Raw genomic sequence first — 16,138 nt, forward strand, 5'->3', positions numbered from 1 at the left:
CGCCAAAGAGTACACATTGGCGGGTTTGGCTGGCTCAGGTCAACGGAATAAAACTTGTTGACAATGAAATGCGACTGAACAAACCTTGACTACTTCCTGCATTTCAGACTCCAGCGTATCAACAACAACATTTATTTTAATAAACTCTCAACAAGAAACCAAACGATTTTTATATTTTTCAGTGACGAAGCATAGATTTTATTGAAATCTTGAAAAGTTTACTAATTTTTGTTTGTTTTTAAACTCATTTTACAACTCGTTTACTATCAAGCTTTCAAGCATCGACATGATGACAGATTTCAATCAAAATTATACCGAACCTCAGTAGGCCTTTCTCAATTTGAAATTGACGATTAAGTAGCTGTTACAGTTACACGGTGACCATGCGTTTGCAGCTCTGCGCAGAAATACAATGTGCTGTGGGCATTTTGTGCGGTACGCAAATGCATTGACACGTGACGGCAATGACTGCAAGCGACAAAACAGGCTGTTGTCATCACACACAAGCCAAACTTATGACAATAAAATCAGGTTTTTAAGCAAAGAAAAGACGAACTCAATTTTATTGTTATGATTTCATAAAGCGGACGTCACTTGGATCTAGAACCACGTCAAGGCCGCAAAGAAAAAAACATCATTCTCTTATATTTTGCAAAAATTATAGACAATATTTGTAACGTTACTTGTGTTGCTTTCCTTTCACAAAGAGCGAAAGTGGAAACAAACACAACAAAATACTTTCCTTCGTGCTTGGTGTAAACATTCTAACTCGTCGAAGAATCTAAATTTGATTATCCCAGCACAAATAAAGCATCTTCAGTTACCAGCTAACAATCTTCAGTTACCAGTCGTAGTTTATGTTTCAACGTTTCTAGGAACGTATGCTGCTATTTGTCCTCGATGCATAAAAATTTTAAAAATACAAAAACAAGCAATTCTTGGCGTTTCGTGGAAATAACCCAGTTGACTTGGTATGAGGTTCGTGAGAGACTAGGATCGGAACTTCGAGGAGTATTTCAGCTCAAAGTGGAAAACTTCAAGTTTCTCAAGATTACCCATTTTTTTATCAACAAACAGTATGCATCGATGGTCAACTATCATTGCGTTGAAAATCAACATATTAGCTGATGCGTGGGCGTGAAAACGCACAGATGAATAGTTTGGCGGAGAAGTGGACTGAGGTACACAAGAAGAAACCACATCATTGCTGAGGTTATTCGCTCATGCGCAGTAAGCGAAACTGCAATGTTTTCGAAGTGTGGCGCTACATAGGCTGACTGAGATAGCAATACAATGAAAACAAAACGTGTAGGAAGAAGAGGCAAATCAAACAATGCGGGCGACGAGCTACAGTTAAACGTGCGAAACGACGCCAATTAAAATGTTGGTTCGAGATTTATTCATGGGGACGAGAACAATTAAAACTTAATTTTAGAATCAAAACCATTCAGCAATGACCGCCACGGTCGAGAAGTCTGTGCAATCAATTCTTCAAATCCTAAATCATGCGAGAAAATGACGAACTAAACATTACTCTTTTTAGAATGAGACACTATAAAAACGATGAACATTTACCGAAACGTTGCTGCTAAAAACACATTTAGTGAACAGATATCTGAGGTTTCATTAAAACCAAATGCATGCGCTGTTAGTCATCCGATAGTGAGTTGGACCGAAAAAATCTACCATCCCACGCAATAGAAAACCTTTCAAATTTCAATGATCTTGTCTTTGAGAAAGTAAAAGTAAATTTTGGTAATCACAAACGCCGTGTCACAAACGTAGAAACAATTTCAATGACTGAAATAACTTGATACGCAGATATGAGATATAATGTTGGAGGCTTGCCCCTTACCAATGCTACGCAAACCTAACCACAAACCACGCAAACCGGTTTATTTTAGTAATGTGACTGTAGAAAATTGCTAAACCTGTACAGCGCTTGTCGTAAAATAGCTTAAAATAGAACTGCGTAGAGACGCCTTGGCTTTTTATAAATTGACATATCGAAAATAAAATACCCAAGAATATAAATCTCAGTTCTTAATAAGTTAATAAAAAACAAAAAAACATTCAAATCATGTTCCTGGTATGACTCTCAAGCAAGCCATTAAGCGAAAAACAAAAATGAGCAAATGTTTTCGATCTGGGTATTCCACGAAAGATCGGGAATAGTCTAGGATAGGTAACAAATCAGTCCGTTCCTCTGCAGACGTTGAATCAATATAAGAAGAGCTCATAAGTTTGCCAGGAGTTATGCGTGGGACTACAACATACACCATACACACATACAACAATACACAACAAACAACAAGTACAACATGATGAGATGCTTGCCTGAAAATATTATGTCATTCTTGTTTTCACAAAAGTGGTGCCAAAATCGAAGTCTTCTAACACAATTCTTCGATAAAGCTGTAGCCTCTTTTAAAAATCTGATTAGAAGTGAGACTGTTGCGACATAAACCTTCTAAACAAACGTCCACCTGTCACCAACGATCATGAACTACCTTTAACTGATCGATACACCACAAATGGGATTAAATTCCTTCTTTGGCAGATTAGAGTTAAGGTTTGCCAATCAAAGTGAAGTAGCGAATTCAATTTTGGTAGAAAGGTGATTTTTTAACCATAGACAAATAAAACCTAACAACCAGACAAATAAACTAAAAATTACAAACTCTTTCAGCCATACTCGAATTCTACTCAGAAAACTTAAGATTGACAAGCAGTTTTAAGAGCATCGTCTGCAGGCGAGTGGATCGAAACTTAAAACCGTGGGATTTGGCGAGCTAATCGAGATAATGCATGGTTCGGTTACAAGGTAATGCGGTAATGCAACTGAACAAAGTTGCATGCAGTCACCTTGCAGCACTGATGTTCAATGTTGCGCAACAAACTCGTGCATTGTTTCAGGGAGACGCCCATGGCAATGGAGCCATTCGCAAGCACACGAACATTTTCACAACAACTGATCACAACCCAGACAGCAGAATCCGTCATTTTTACATTGATTTAACCTCTGCTGACGATTGCGATCAAAATCAATGTAAAAATGACGGATTTTGCTGCCTGGGAAGTGTCTCACGAAACAAGAGAGACTTGAAATTGTTTTCTCTCCGTGATATCAACACCGCAAAAGCAAGCACCATGAAAAATAAAAAACGTATTTTCTTTATCAGAGCTTTGCGAGCCGCGTTTGTAATTTTCGAAGACGTCAAATAATTAATTAAGCAATATAACACAGTGGGTTGCGCGGTGAATTAACGTTCACTGGAGCTTTTGTGTTATCACGATTTGAGAAAAGACTTTCAGATTTAATTGAACGTGAACATCAAATCCTATAATCTGTTGATAGCTTTTCCACAGCACGACATAAATTTCATAAATCCTTTCGGGTAATTATCATAAAGAATAAAGAGAAGGTTGCCATGAAGAACCAGCTGTTTCCTTTGCAAAACTTTAGATTTGCAAGGATTCCCAGCCAGTTTTCACACGTCGGGCCATTTTTACAGTGGAATTTACGCTTCTACGATGTCTAATGCGACAAATGTAGATAAGCCGTGAGATTAGATCTATCTTCTTCATTGAAACAGCAGAAACGTGATGTTCTAATCTAGAGGGTGTGATATTTATTGGCAATCTAACATTTGGTTGTTATTGATACAGATTCGAAAATGCTTTTTCAACAGCAAATTACTTTCGCTAATGCAGTTTAAGAAATAGCGAAGGTGCGTATCATTCTTACTAATTGGCTCTGTCGAAGCAGTTGGTCTACTCAGCACTAAATTGCGTCAGATAGATGCCAAACTAAGAAATGGTTCTCGCTTTGCATATGATAGCAGCAAAATGCACATGCAACTGTAATAAGATATTTTGGAAACAAAAGGCGACTTCTAACTCTGACTGTGAAGTTAAAAACACTTGAAAATGAGCAATTAAACGCACTTTGTGGTTACACTACATCTTCATATCATGAACCAGTGGAAAAAGGCCGAACTAACAAACACAACATTCTTTGGGTCAACGACAAAGAAATTTTCTCATGAGTTGGTGGACGATGGTAGAAAGTGTTTGTTGTTTACAACTAACTTCGTGTTAAAAGCGGTATCTAATCTATTGGGTAGAAACACAGATTCCATCTTACGCGCTGTGGAAGATGGCATGCAAGCAACGCGAAACCATGGGTCATGCTTTTGAGCGGAAAAAAAAACCGGCCAAGGAAAAGAGGTATGAAGAAAAGTCAAGCTTGTACTAAAATAAATGGAATGCCGAAAAACAAAAACATGAAGGAAGCTATAGAAAGCTCACGACAATTTTGATTAGTTGGAAAAGTACAAGATGGTCACAACACACTTAGATGAATATAGAAGGCGATAAAAATCTTCTTGCTTTGTTATTTGCAGCTTAACTGAGAAAAGAAGCTTGTGGCACACTTATTTAGCGACAAATTAAACCACATAGTGGCAATAAGATCACGATTGGATCAGAACGTGAGTTGATAGCAGCTCATTTCTGATGAAGTTAATTGTCTCATCATAATCCCTTGCCATAGAAATGTTTACGTTCTTTTGTTAGCTCTAGGCTACCTTTAAGCCAAGTGCGGCTGCCAATTATTTTGTAGCAAAAACTTAAAGTTGCGGCACAGAGGGCGTCGAACTCACTGCCTGATGCTTTACGTGGCGTTAAAAAAATTCTGCAGAACCAGCAGAGGTTATGCGCCAAAGCCCTTCAGATTAATTCTCAAAAGCAATCATGGCGCTCAATCGACTGGAGACACGAGACAAACACAAAATAACAACATGGCAAACGGGGTGGTCAGATCGGCGTTAGCTAGTTTACTTTGCTGACCGCAAGCTCACATGACAAATACTGACATGTTCATTTGGCCGTGATATGACAATAAAAATTAATTGAAACCAGTCTAAACGGCGTGTATATTTTGACAAGTTTTGATTGAGCGTTCTCCGTAGTTTCAACTACCCGGTCATCAACCTAATCAATGCCGAACGCGATGTGGGGGTATTTAAATCCAGCCTTTGTTGTGATAGCAGCAATGAAATGAAAATGAATTGGTTTTTCCCTCCTTCTTCCGATGGATGATTCATCAAACGGTGGAGGACTGGGCGCCAATGAAACGGTGCAGTTCCCCAACATTGCATACACTTCATCATATTCCAACGAACAAGCATCGCATATTCATGTATGAAAAAGTTACAGCCTAAGAACATTGTTTCACGGTTTTATTTTTGTGTCAGGAGTGTGGTTTGCATCGATGTTCAATAACGTTTGCGTTCACAAGTCAAAGATTTTTTGCTGAGTAGTATTTGATAGATATAAGGTGAGTAGAAACATCAGTTTAGTGAGAAGATTAGTTGAAAATAAACAAAGCAATGAAATTGAACAAGTTCATACAATGAGTCACAAAAACATCGATCAAGAAATCCTTGAAAAGGTACAAAATAGATTCAAACTGCTTTGACACTAACTATCTCAGAAATGCACCATGCCTTTAATTTAATTTCACAGGAAAAGTAGGCTATTACCGAAAGCAGAGGCACACTTTTTTAACAGCAAATATGCCACTTTACATGCGAGATGACAAAAAGTAAAATAGAAGACGAGCAAAAACTGTTAGTTTGATTAGTTGAAGGGTAGTCTCATGCCATTGCAGGCAAGTAGAGGTTAGACTTGGAGTGATCACCCTGTACCTGAATCGCTGCAAATAAATGCGGGAGTGGATAGCCTGGTTCAAAAGCCCTTCTGTCGGGACAGGACGGCTACTTCGGCCATTCTGACTGTGAGAAAATGATGTCAATGTTAGCAAATAGAGTCACGTCTAGACACAAGACTTATTAAATTAATACTCAATGTCAGGGAACTGTGCGACAGTTCGTATCACACCGATTCGGTTATTTTACACACAAAATAGTTCGACATTTGCACATCATACATTTGAAACTGTCAACGAGACGACACACGGCACATCTTTTCTCTGATATGTGGCATCAATCAGCAATTAATTACAGTGGACTGAATAACATGAACAAGCAGAATAACCATGGCTTTTGAAACTTTCTCTGACCATAAAAAAAAAAAAACAAGAAAGAAAAATACCACTTTAAAAGTAATATCCCCTTTTGCTACACGACCGACACAGAGTCTATAGAATAAGTTTCTATTTAAACAGGAAATTGTATAGCTGCTGAGCATTATAAATTGAACATCAATTGACGCAAGGAGTAGTGCTGAGTGCCATGCCCGATGCGACGCTGACTTTTGCAATATCATTTTATCAAGCGCTCTAGTTTTTTTCAATTCTATAACGGCCTTCTGACTTGAATGAGTTATAGCAATCAAATCTAATCTGACGACAACAGGCCACGTTGCACGTCAGCAGTCAATTCGATAGCCAATTGATCTAAAAAATTGAGCGGATTTGCGTTTGATATGGTCATTATAATAAGTTTAAAGGTTTTGTTTACAAACTTCGGTACAAAAAACGGGTACTTCGTCAACACGCTTGAAAGCGATAGGGTTGCATCTGACGGGTAATTTCTATCGAAAGGTTGCGAAAACGTTAAGCCACATAAACCTATACCACCTCAAGTGATTTTAAAGCTATATTGATAAGTATGAAATTCCATTCAATGTATTTCATCGGTCAAACGGTTGCTGTTGATGACGCAAATAGGTTGGTACCAGACAACAGATGGCTTGAAAAGACGCCGATGTAAATTGTAGCACGGACGACATGAAGTACCTGCACCCATGGACTTGTCATTGATAGGCTTGGTCGATAAAAAAAATGAACAATCCATTATGAATTCTTATGGAAGCTTTGATCAGAGTTACAAGAAGCCGCGAGACGATCTGACAAGCCCATCAGCTTGAAAATGATGAATGATGGCATCTCGCAATCGCATGCCGTGTGAGATCTTGTTCCGCGATAGAACTTGATCACAGTGTTAGGTAAAGCATCAAATGCATTGATGGAAATCAGAGAAAATGCGAGACATTTGCAAAGATACGGCGGCAGAAGATGATGTTCTTTTCCCTGTATTTTGTCGCATTTTAATTCATGTAAAGTGTCACACCTAATCTCAGATAAGATAATCTTCGTGTCATTCAAACAAATATGCACTGATTAATGTCAAGCAAGACATCAATGATTTTTACGTTGATCAAACCGTTTCACAAATCAAGGAAAACCAACATCCCTAATTGCAGCAACAATTTATCAGAAAAGAATGAGACGATCTGATCACAGATTCATAATGCATATAATTTAAATTCGAACTAAAAACTCTGAAGTATGATGAGAATTGTTCTTTAAAAGCGGTTGATCTGTTGGGTGGAAAAGTAGAAAAAATCTTAATAAGGCAAATCCCAAAATGATTAAAGTAATAAAAGATGAAAAGTAGACAATTAAAATCGACTTCATGTGAAAAGAATATGATTGAATTGCGAGAAGTTTGTCGGTTGTCAGCACGGTGAAACCAGTTCAAGCAAGTTCGATCTGGTTAAGCTGCGTGTGTAGAAGCTACAAAGAATCAATACACCACACTTGATGCGCAATTCGTCATCATAAAACAAAAATTGAAAGAATATTTCTTGTCTTTTCACTATGCATTTTGGGACGTAAGTTAACGCAGTTAAAACACAATAAATAACTCTCTCTGAACGCCAACACTCGCTGTACCAACCCATCACTCCAAAAGTAAAGAGAATTTTCAAAAATTAAACTCAAGATAAACAAATCCACCAAAACTAGCCATTACACTTGTTCCACTTAAGTTGAGTAAAAGTTTTCTCACAAATCTCGGCTTAGAGTCGGAACTGGAAGTTGAAGCATCGACCGTGACCTTGAGATGAATGGAGTAGCCTAATGGACTTGCTTCGACGAGTCGTAAACTAATAAATGCAGAAGAGCTCTAAAAATAACGTAAGAGGACCCAACATCAACAGCTCCAACAATGGGAGAAAGGTAACTTATCCCTTCGGTAGGTGAATCAGCATCCTAATGCACTGTCAAGGTCAACCAGCTAGTGAACTCAAAATAGGGGTGTTTGTAATAGAATGCTAAAAAGTTTGGTTATGCAACAACGCGCTCATGCAGTTGCTTGAGAGGACCCCAGGGGGTGAGCTTAATATTCCAACAACATAAGTTCCAGGGGGAGAAAATGGCCGGGATATTTAAATGCGATATGACGTCAAGTAAGAACAAAGAAATGTGATTTCAATTAATGGTGTTTGGTGTGCAAAGGAAACTATCTACGAGACGAAAAAGAAAATATACAATAGGCAGTGTCAACAACACGCCTACGACTTTTGTTCTTGGGACGAGTAATGCGGTTGATTTGGTTTTCACAGTGGTGAGGACGACTGTGATAAAAAAAAAGATGAAACGGAACTATGTTTGACAAAAACACTGAATGGACACTTGACATCTAAATCCATATCAAGAAGAACCCTGGGAAATCCTTTGTTCGATGCAAAAGGTTAACCATCGTCGATAAAATGCAACCTAGCACTTGTAACTGTTTTGCAAACCAAAAGACTTGATGATCTTTTGTTTCTGGCGTAAGCAGGAAGGATTTAGGTTTAATGTCCTGTAAAAACTTCACACGTTGAAATTTTACACTGGTACCTATTATCAACAGGTCGCCTTCAAAAGCTATCACATCAACGCATGCAGATAACAACACAATCTGTGAAGATGAAAGTGAATGGATCATTCAACCAGGTTGACATTAACACACGATTGATTAAACCAGTTTTCTGCGTGATGGCAAAACTGTATATGGAGTGGCTACATTTAACATATGTTTGCGAATTTTAGCACAGTTGTTTTCGCTTGGAATTGTGAATGGCACAAGCCATTGTGGCATGATACGTTAAAAGTGAAAAACCAAAACGGGTTGACAAAATTAAGAGTTTAAACAATGCCAAACAGAAAATAAACATAATTTGTGATATTGTAGCCTATGGGTTGTATTACATAACTTCATTTTTTTTATATTAACACCACAAAAGATTAAGACTTTCAATGAGAACTTGTTAGCTGGTGCAATATTGAAAGCCGATTAATAGAGAACGAGTTATGTCAACCACATTATAAAGCTAGAGAGGTTTAACCGAATTATATGTCAAGATCACAGCATAATTTCCAGCTGCTGCGTCATCGATTGAGTTGAACCAGATTGAGGTTGCGTTTGACATTTGAAAATAAACGGAATAATCGTCGTTGGCTGTTCGAAGAGCGGCTTAATTAGTAGGAACATTGAAAACGTGGTGGTTTTTTGTATCGAAAGGCACAAAAGAAACCAAGATCAAGTGAAGCGTTTGATCAATTGATCATGTATGTTAAAAACAAGAGGAGTGGAACACAAGGTAAACTTCATTCCAGAATTGACAGAGCGATGCTTAACTTCCATCCCCCGATAAACATACAATTTTTCCTATTAGGGGTGATACCTCTGGCTAGTGGTGATACCTCTGGCTAGGGGTGATCCCTCTGGCTAGGGGTGAAACACACTGCCATGATATTTTGCAAGATGCGACAAGAAATCAATTCGCTCTGAAACTGGACTTGTATTTTTTTAAGATCAAACTTTTTACTTGTATCATGTGGGTTAACTTACAAAAATACTGCATGACAATATGCCATGAGTATGCACAAATTGTGCCAGTGAAAAATTTCTGGTATGTCTCACAAATACAATGCCAACTCTGTGTAACGAATTACTCATTAAACATACCGCAATGCGTTATCGTGCGTAAAAGGTGGCATTTGGCAAATAAACTGTCTTAACTACTTTAACCTTAACGGTTATGATGGTTTTAAAAACAAAGGTGCAGTTCCTCATATAGTTTTTTTCAAGTTAAACCAGTTCAAATACTACAGCCTGATAAGCTTGGTATCTTCAAGCGAGGGTGATGACACACAAAACAAGACTAGCCAGCCAGCCAGCCAGCCAGCAAATCAGTCCTTTTCACATTGATTCAACGTCACAAGACGTTGAATCAATGTGAAAAAGAACTGATTTGCTGGCTAAGTAACGGCAAAAAGAGTTTACCAAGCTCGCAATGTTGATGATGCTTCAACGCTTGACTTTGACATCGACAACGCTAGACGTTAAAGGGGTGTAAAAAGATCAAATTTGACTTGTTAAAGTAACACAAGAAACTGTTGCAAGCAACAAACTCGTTTATCGAAAGGCAACTTTGTTCTTTGCACGAAATTAATTCTTCGTCAAAGTTCACCAATAAAGAAATGGAATGAAAGGTTTGAGTTGTCAGAAAATAATCTTTGCTTTTCATAACATGCCATGAAAGTCAAAAGACCTACCCAGACAGCAAAACCTGTCATTTTCACATTGATTCAACGTTGAATCAATGTAAAAATGACAGGTTTTGCTGTCTAGGAAGTTTGGAAACCGACTTGTTTATGAAAAAAAATGATATCAAAACATTTACTGGAATTCATTTCATCTGAAGCAAAAATACTTACGAATAAGGTTAAATACTTGTGCACTACGAGACGCTAAGATTAAATCGGACGTCAGAAACATCGATGTAACACAGCGCATCTCACAAAACAGGATGAAATCCTGATGAGAAAAGAATCGAGAAAAACAATTAGCGACTTTTCTCAATAAGATTAAATACTACCAGATAGTCAATAAATGAAAATAAAGCCTTGAGATGCGTCTATTTCCTCTATTTCAGCTTGTTTTGTTTTGTTGTGTTTTGTTTTCATAACATTGGCGACTTCACGCGCATGTGATGTGAAGGCGGAGGAATGCGAAAGTTTTTGCAGTAAATCATCTCAGACTGGAATTGACCCTGACCAGCAGTCTCGATCAATATTTACAAGCCGCCCGAGTTGAAAACAAGTTTTACAGACCCAAGGCGTTTTCATTTGACCCAACTGAAGCAACATCTTGACTATCTATAGCTCGTTGTTCTTTTTATGTCAATTTAAGGTTTGACAATGTTGGCGCGACGTAAAAAGGACAAGTGTTGATAGTTGGTAGCTCAATGTGGTTCTTTTCCAAAGTCAGTGCTGATAGTAAGCGTAGCCTCACAACCCAGTCACTACACAAGAACGTAAAAAGCGAAGGAAAACATGTTTTTACGGCCTAACCATTACAAAGTAAACGTCACGAAATTAGAACCAGTATTTTTAGAAGTTACATTTGCATTGAACGGTATTCTTCGAAGTTGTGTGGCGCCGATGTCAATTAACCTGCGGTGGCAAAATCTCCTTGTTATTTCAGTCCCCATATCGAAAAAGCCAAGGCGCCAAAAGCTATCCTAAGCAATGCTAATGATAAGGAAGGCATGCAAACAGTGTTTGAGCCACTATGGTTAAACATGAATGACTTGCAAGTTAAGAAGATAAAGCAAAACAACTAATTGTGTATACAATGTCAAGTGACGCAAAACAGACTAAAGAGAGCAAACTTGCACATCACCGCCAATGCAGTCTACCACATAATCATGAGAACGCCAGCACGCCATGTCAATGAAGGATTACAGTCTCGAAGGGCAACAAATTTAAGGGGGCAGAAGCTCAGGCGGCAGGAGTAGACTTGTCGCTTCGATAAAAAGTGAAACCGAAAATTAATCGGGCGCCCACAAGCAGATAACATAAGCCACAAAGAAAACAAACTCCTTGTACAGAAATGACGGGAGGCAATGCCTTGCGTGTCGAAACTTTGATAAACACCAGATCACGTGACTACGATTGGTAATGCAAAATGCATTTGCTGGGCACTTCATTTACCAATGCAGCAACGCTGAACAACGAAAGGCGTCAAAATGTTGTTTTTGCTTGTTTGGATAATTTCAAGTCATGATCCTCAACAAAGCAACGTCATTACCATGAGGCAAACACGTTTAAAGACTCAAACTGTCAAAAGCGTTCGTTAATTAGGCATTTTCCAGCCTTTAAAAAGTTGAATTGAGTGATTATGAGATCCCATGGCAATACTTTGTGTGTTTTTCGAACCAGCTCATTGTCCGATTGTTGATAAAAAAAATAGCTCATACACTAATTCTTGACGCAATAGCCAGCAACCCGATACCATAATGATAGAAAGTGTACAGAAACTCATCCAAAGGTAAAAAAAAATCCAAAACTTTTGTCGGCAATTGTTGTGTCAACAGCAATCAGAGTGCATGGTTGATCTGCATTACGTGATTTGAACGTTACAAAACGTAGAATTAACATTGCCACAATTTTATTTTCCTAGTTTGGTTCACAGCACGAACTAAAAACCTCCATGAAAGTTAATGAAGAACTTTCCAACACTCATTGTACGTATCTATGACTAACATACCAATGACAAATCACACTTGTCCACTGGGGTCAACTACAAAAGCAACAAATTAACTTGAAAGTGGTAAAAGCATTGTTTCAGATGTTTTTGTTCCAATTAGAAGCGCGGACTACGTTCCTTCAGAACACATCACTGGCATCAGAGAGATGCGTCAGCGTTGCAATAGCTCGCCTAGAAATAGAATCAGTCCCTTTTGACGTTTTTCTAACGTCTGCAGACGTGAATCTATGTAGAAAGGGACTGATTTTCTGACTGGGTACTCACTGTGCCAAGGGATTGCTGTTCGGTTGCTCATGGCCAGGCGTGGCGGTTGTGATGGAAGGATTAGTTGGTTTTCTCCTGCGGTATCGCATGCCTGCTTCCACGATATGATGGGATGGTTGAGCCAACACACCAGCCATGTAGTCCAAAGCTTTCTTGTTGCTTGTTGTGAGAACCTGTTGAAAAATTGCATTGAACTGTAGATTGCCAGTAATCTCTTCTGTTGCACTTTTTTGACCAAACAGTCGATGCACTGAGTTTAGTTGTGAATCATCTCCTCAGTGATATCTTTTCAGAATGAAAACACCCCATTCAGATGCAATATACGCGATCCCTCGTCATAAAAGTACATATTTTTCGTTTCCAAATGTGGAAAATTTGTGCTGGTGAGGACCCCAAAATTCGTAGAACTTTACAGTTAAAGGAAACATTGATTCAAAATAAGATATTTGTTGAATACAAAATGTTTTATTTTTGAACCGAGTTTTGAAGACAGGACGTCGTACACGCAACAACTAGATTCTAACCAATGTGATGTTCGTAAAACTGACGTCACATTATGTAAAAAATTCTTCGTCAGCTAAAGCTTTAATCGTTGCTTTTCACAGGTGTGTAAATAAATTGTTGATAGTTAATACTTCGTCGATAAAGAGCAAACATCGCTCGTTTCTATCCACGCAACGCGAAATGTTTCAAACGCTTGACAAGTTAACAATAGCTGCCAACAACGAATCAGTAATTAATTGACACAATCGTAGAAGAAAACACTGCATTTCAAACTCAGCACTTTCTTGGATTCTCAAGAAAGACGTAATCATGTAAACAAGTAGCCGCTGGTGAGAAAAGGTTGACAAAACCGATTTGACATCACCGAGTATCCAACTCAGACAGCAAAATCCGTCATTATTACATTGATTCAACGTCTGCAGACACTGAATCAATTTAAAAGTGACGGATTTTGTTGTCTGGATCCGCCCATCATGAAAGTGACTGGAAACGATTTGTTCTAGCACAATACCTGAGCGAGTGTCTTGTCTCCTTTGATAATGTCCCTGGTTAAGTCGGGGTGCTCTTCTTGTAGAGATGATGGCTCTGTCAACAGAGGGACATCAGGAAGAAGAGGTTCGGGAGAGATTTCAGGAGGGAGAACAATAGTGGAGCTCCGTGTGCACTGTAAAGACAATGTGATAATTGTCTTTTACTTTAACCTCATGGAGATACGGGCAAGTTCATACAAAGAAACTTCCAGCTAAGATAGTTTAGGCTTTTAGATGTCGAATCCAAGAGCAAATAGTGAATTTGATAAAAGGACACAACCACTCCACGTTTCTTTTTAAGGCACCATGTCAACTTGCAATGTACACGTGACAACCATCACAACAACTACAGGCTGTAAAATAATCATGCAGCTTGATTAAAGCTGATTGTTGCATGCAATCATTGAGATCTGTTCATTGAGATAAGATATGTGATAGTCGAGCGCTTCGCGATACAGCACCTACAGATAACTGTGACTGGTAAAATGCAATTGTACAAAGTCAACAATTGAAACTACTTTGAAAGTAATAAAAATTTAACACAAGAAAACAGTTTTCCGTCAAGTATCAAGTTGGCTACATGCTTTGGTTAGCTCAAGTTGCTCAGATGAAGACGTCATGGGATGCAGGTACACGTGAAATTATCAGAAATTAGTGACGAAAATATTACGTTGAGCCATTGACTTTCGAGCTATCATTAACTAACTATAAAAAGAGATCTATAAATAATCCCGAATCACCGTCAATGAAATAAAACTAAAGCAACAGACAAAAGGTGTGTTTTAGTCAAACAACTTTTTATAGATTTTTGAGTCTTATCTACAGTTCTACACCCTTAAGTGGCTCGGCAGCCTTTGTTGTAAGATATTTCAAAGGAATCGTAGGCTATTAATAAAACTCACTGTCTCCTTGAGGTTTGCGTGACTACATTCGGATTTTTCTGTGTTCTGCTTTGGATTTCCAAGATGTGTAGGTGATTCCGCAAGAGTGGGTCGGTGGGGGGCACTCGAGGGTTGTTCAACTGGTTTAAACACGTTCTCACCGGAATGACTAACGCCGTTCTCATGGATGTTTTCATTTGATGAAAAGCCAGTTGAAGTAACGTTATTCATCTTTTGCGTCGGCTTGAGATCACCTAGAAATTGGAAAGGAATTGTGACTTATGATCGGTGATATCATTTGCTTGAAAAGGGGCTTTGGAGTTTTTCTCATGACTTAGCAATGTTTTATCAACAAAAAGTTAATTTTTTTTCATTATCTGAAGCACCACTTGAACGCGTTATCAAACATACCTTCGCCCGCTTGGCCCTTCTCGAGAACAATTCCGTCCCGATGCTGGATGGCTGAAGGCACTGACGCTGCGGATTTGTCTAGTGCACTTTCATTTATATCAAGGGGCATTGAAGAGCTGAAAAAGATGAAATCATGTCTTGAACAAATGGCGTTGTTACAAGTGAAAAACAGTTCTGTCACAAAATATACACTAAACTGGCTGACATGGTGTTTATTTTAGGGTAAAACGGTTTCAAATATGAGCAATTCATCTGAAAATCGCCACAACTTGTGTACAACATCATGATCTCGCTGGAAACTACGCAAGCTGCTGAATCGATTTTAAACTCCGACGCAACTGCATGTCACTAAACTAGCAAATAATAAATAGGCTGTTATCTTTTACAACTTCAGGTAATCAGCTCCTTTTTATATCTTTCTACACAGAAATATTTGTAAAAGTAAACGCGACGTTTTGCGCCTTCGTGGGTGACATTGTTGGTTCAAAGATTTTTAGATTTTATTGCAGAAACTTAACATAAAAACGACGTTAAATACATTCATTAGCAGCAACAGTTACGCATCCGGAATAGGTATTAGATGAGCATATCCATGGCTCGTTTTACAGAGCACTGCCCTCTTTGCTTAATAGAATTATTCAAACGCTGATCGTATCAGCAATCTCCGGACTCCCACACCGACAAGCCGGTTACATCCAGTTATTTCCTGTTTAAACAAGGCAGCAAATGATACCGGAAAGCAAAACAGAGAATGCTTGCTGATTATCATCATGAGAAACAACTACAAACCTGATATTTTTAAAACTACTAAAGCTACAACTGTAAGAGAGCACAGGAAATGGAAAGAATACATTAAAAGTTAAAGACTGTCTAACGAAAAATTGAAAACATATACAATAGTTGATTAAACGTTACCTGATGTTAAATGAATACAAAAAAGAACACCCAAGATAGGAAATGAAAAAGGCCTGTGATTTGTGCTGGCAATTGCTAAACACGTCGTTTTCACTTTCGAGTAACTTTGTGTGCTGCTCCGAACACTTAAATCTGTCACAGATTTCGAGTAAATCTCGATACTTCAGAGACAGCACTTATGGCCAGTGACGTAGTCTTATAAGTATTGTTATTTTCCAGCTTACGAAAGTAGTTTTTTTTTCTTACAAAATTTTAACGTAAACATACGTTTGCGAAACACGATGTA

The 16,138-nt window shown here is 38.3% G+C and overlaps 1 protein-coding gene across 3 annotated transcripts in view; it reads right to left on the reverse strand.

Annotated features, from left to right (window-relative positions):
- Positions 1 to 16,138, reverse strand: part of LOC145779385 (uncharacterized) — a 66,327-nt gene that overhangs the window by 5,553 nt on the left and 44,636 nt on the right. For 2 of the 3 annotated variants that reach the window (XM_082590962.1, XM_082590961.1), the window contains exons 19-23: positions 14,938 to 15,053; positions 14,548 to 14,780; positions 13,627 to 13,779; positions 12,612 to 12,784; positions 5,712 to 5,798 (exon numbers count right to left, since the gene is read on the reverse strand). In XM_082590962.1, the coding sequence (XP_082447088.1) occupies positions 5,712 to 5,798; positions 12,612 to 12,784; positions 13,627 to 13,779; positions 14,548 to 14,780; positions 14,938 to 15,053 (762 nt within the window). The remainder of the gene's footprint in view (positions 1 to 5,711; positions 5,799 to 12,611; positions 12,785 to 13,626; positions 13,780 to 14,547; positions 14,781 to 14,937; positions 15,054 to 16,138) is intronic. The other variant, XM_082590963.1, reaches the window with a different exon arrangement.

Source organism: Aplidium turbinatum, chromosome 11 (genome assembly GCF_918807975.1).
Source record: "Aplidium turbinatum chromosome 11, kaAplTurb1.1, whole genome shotgun sequence".
Classification (NCBI taxonomy): Eukaryota; Metazoa; Chordata; class Ascidiacea; order Aplousobranchia; family Polyclinidae; genus Aplidium; species Aplidium turbinatum.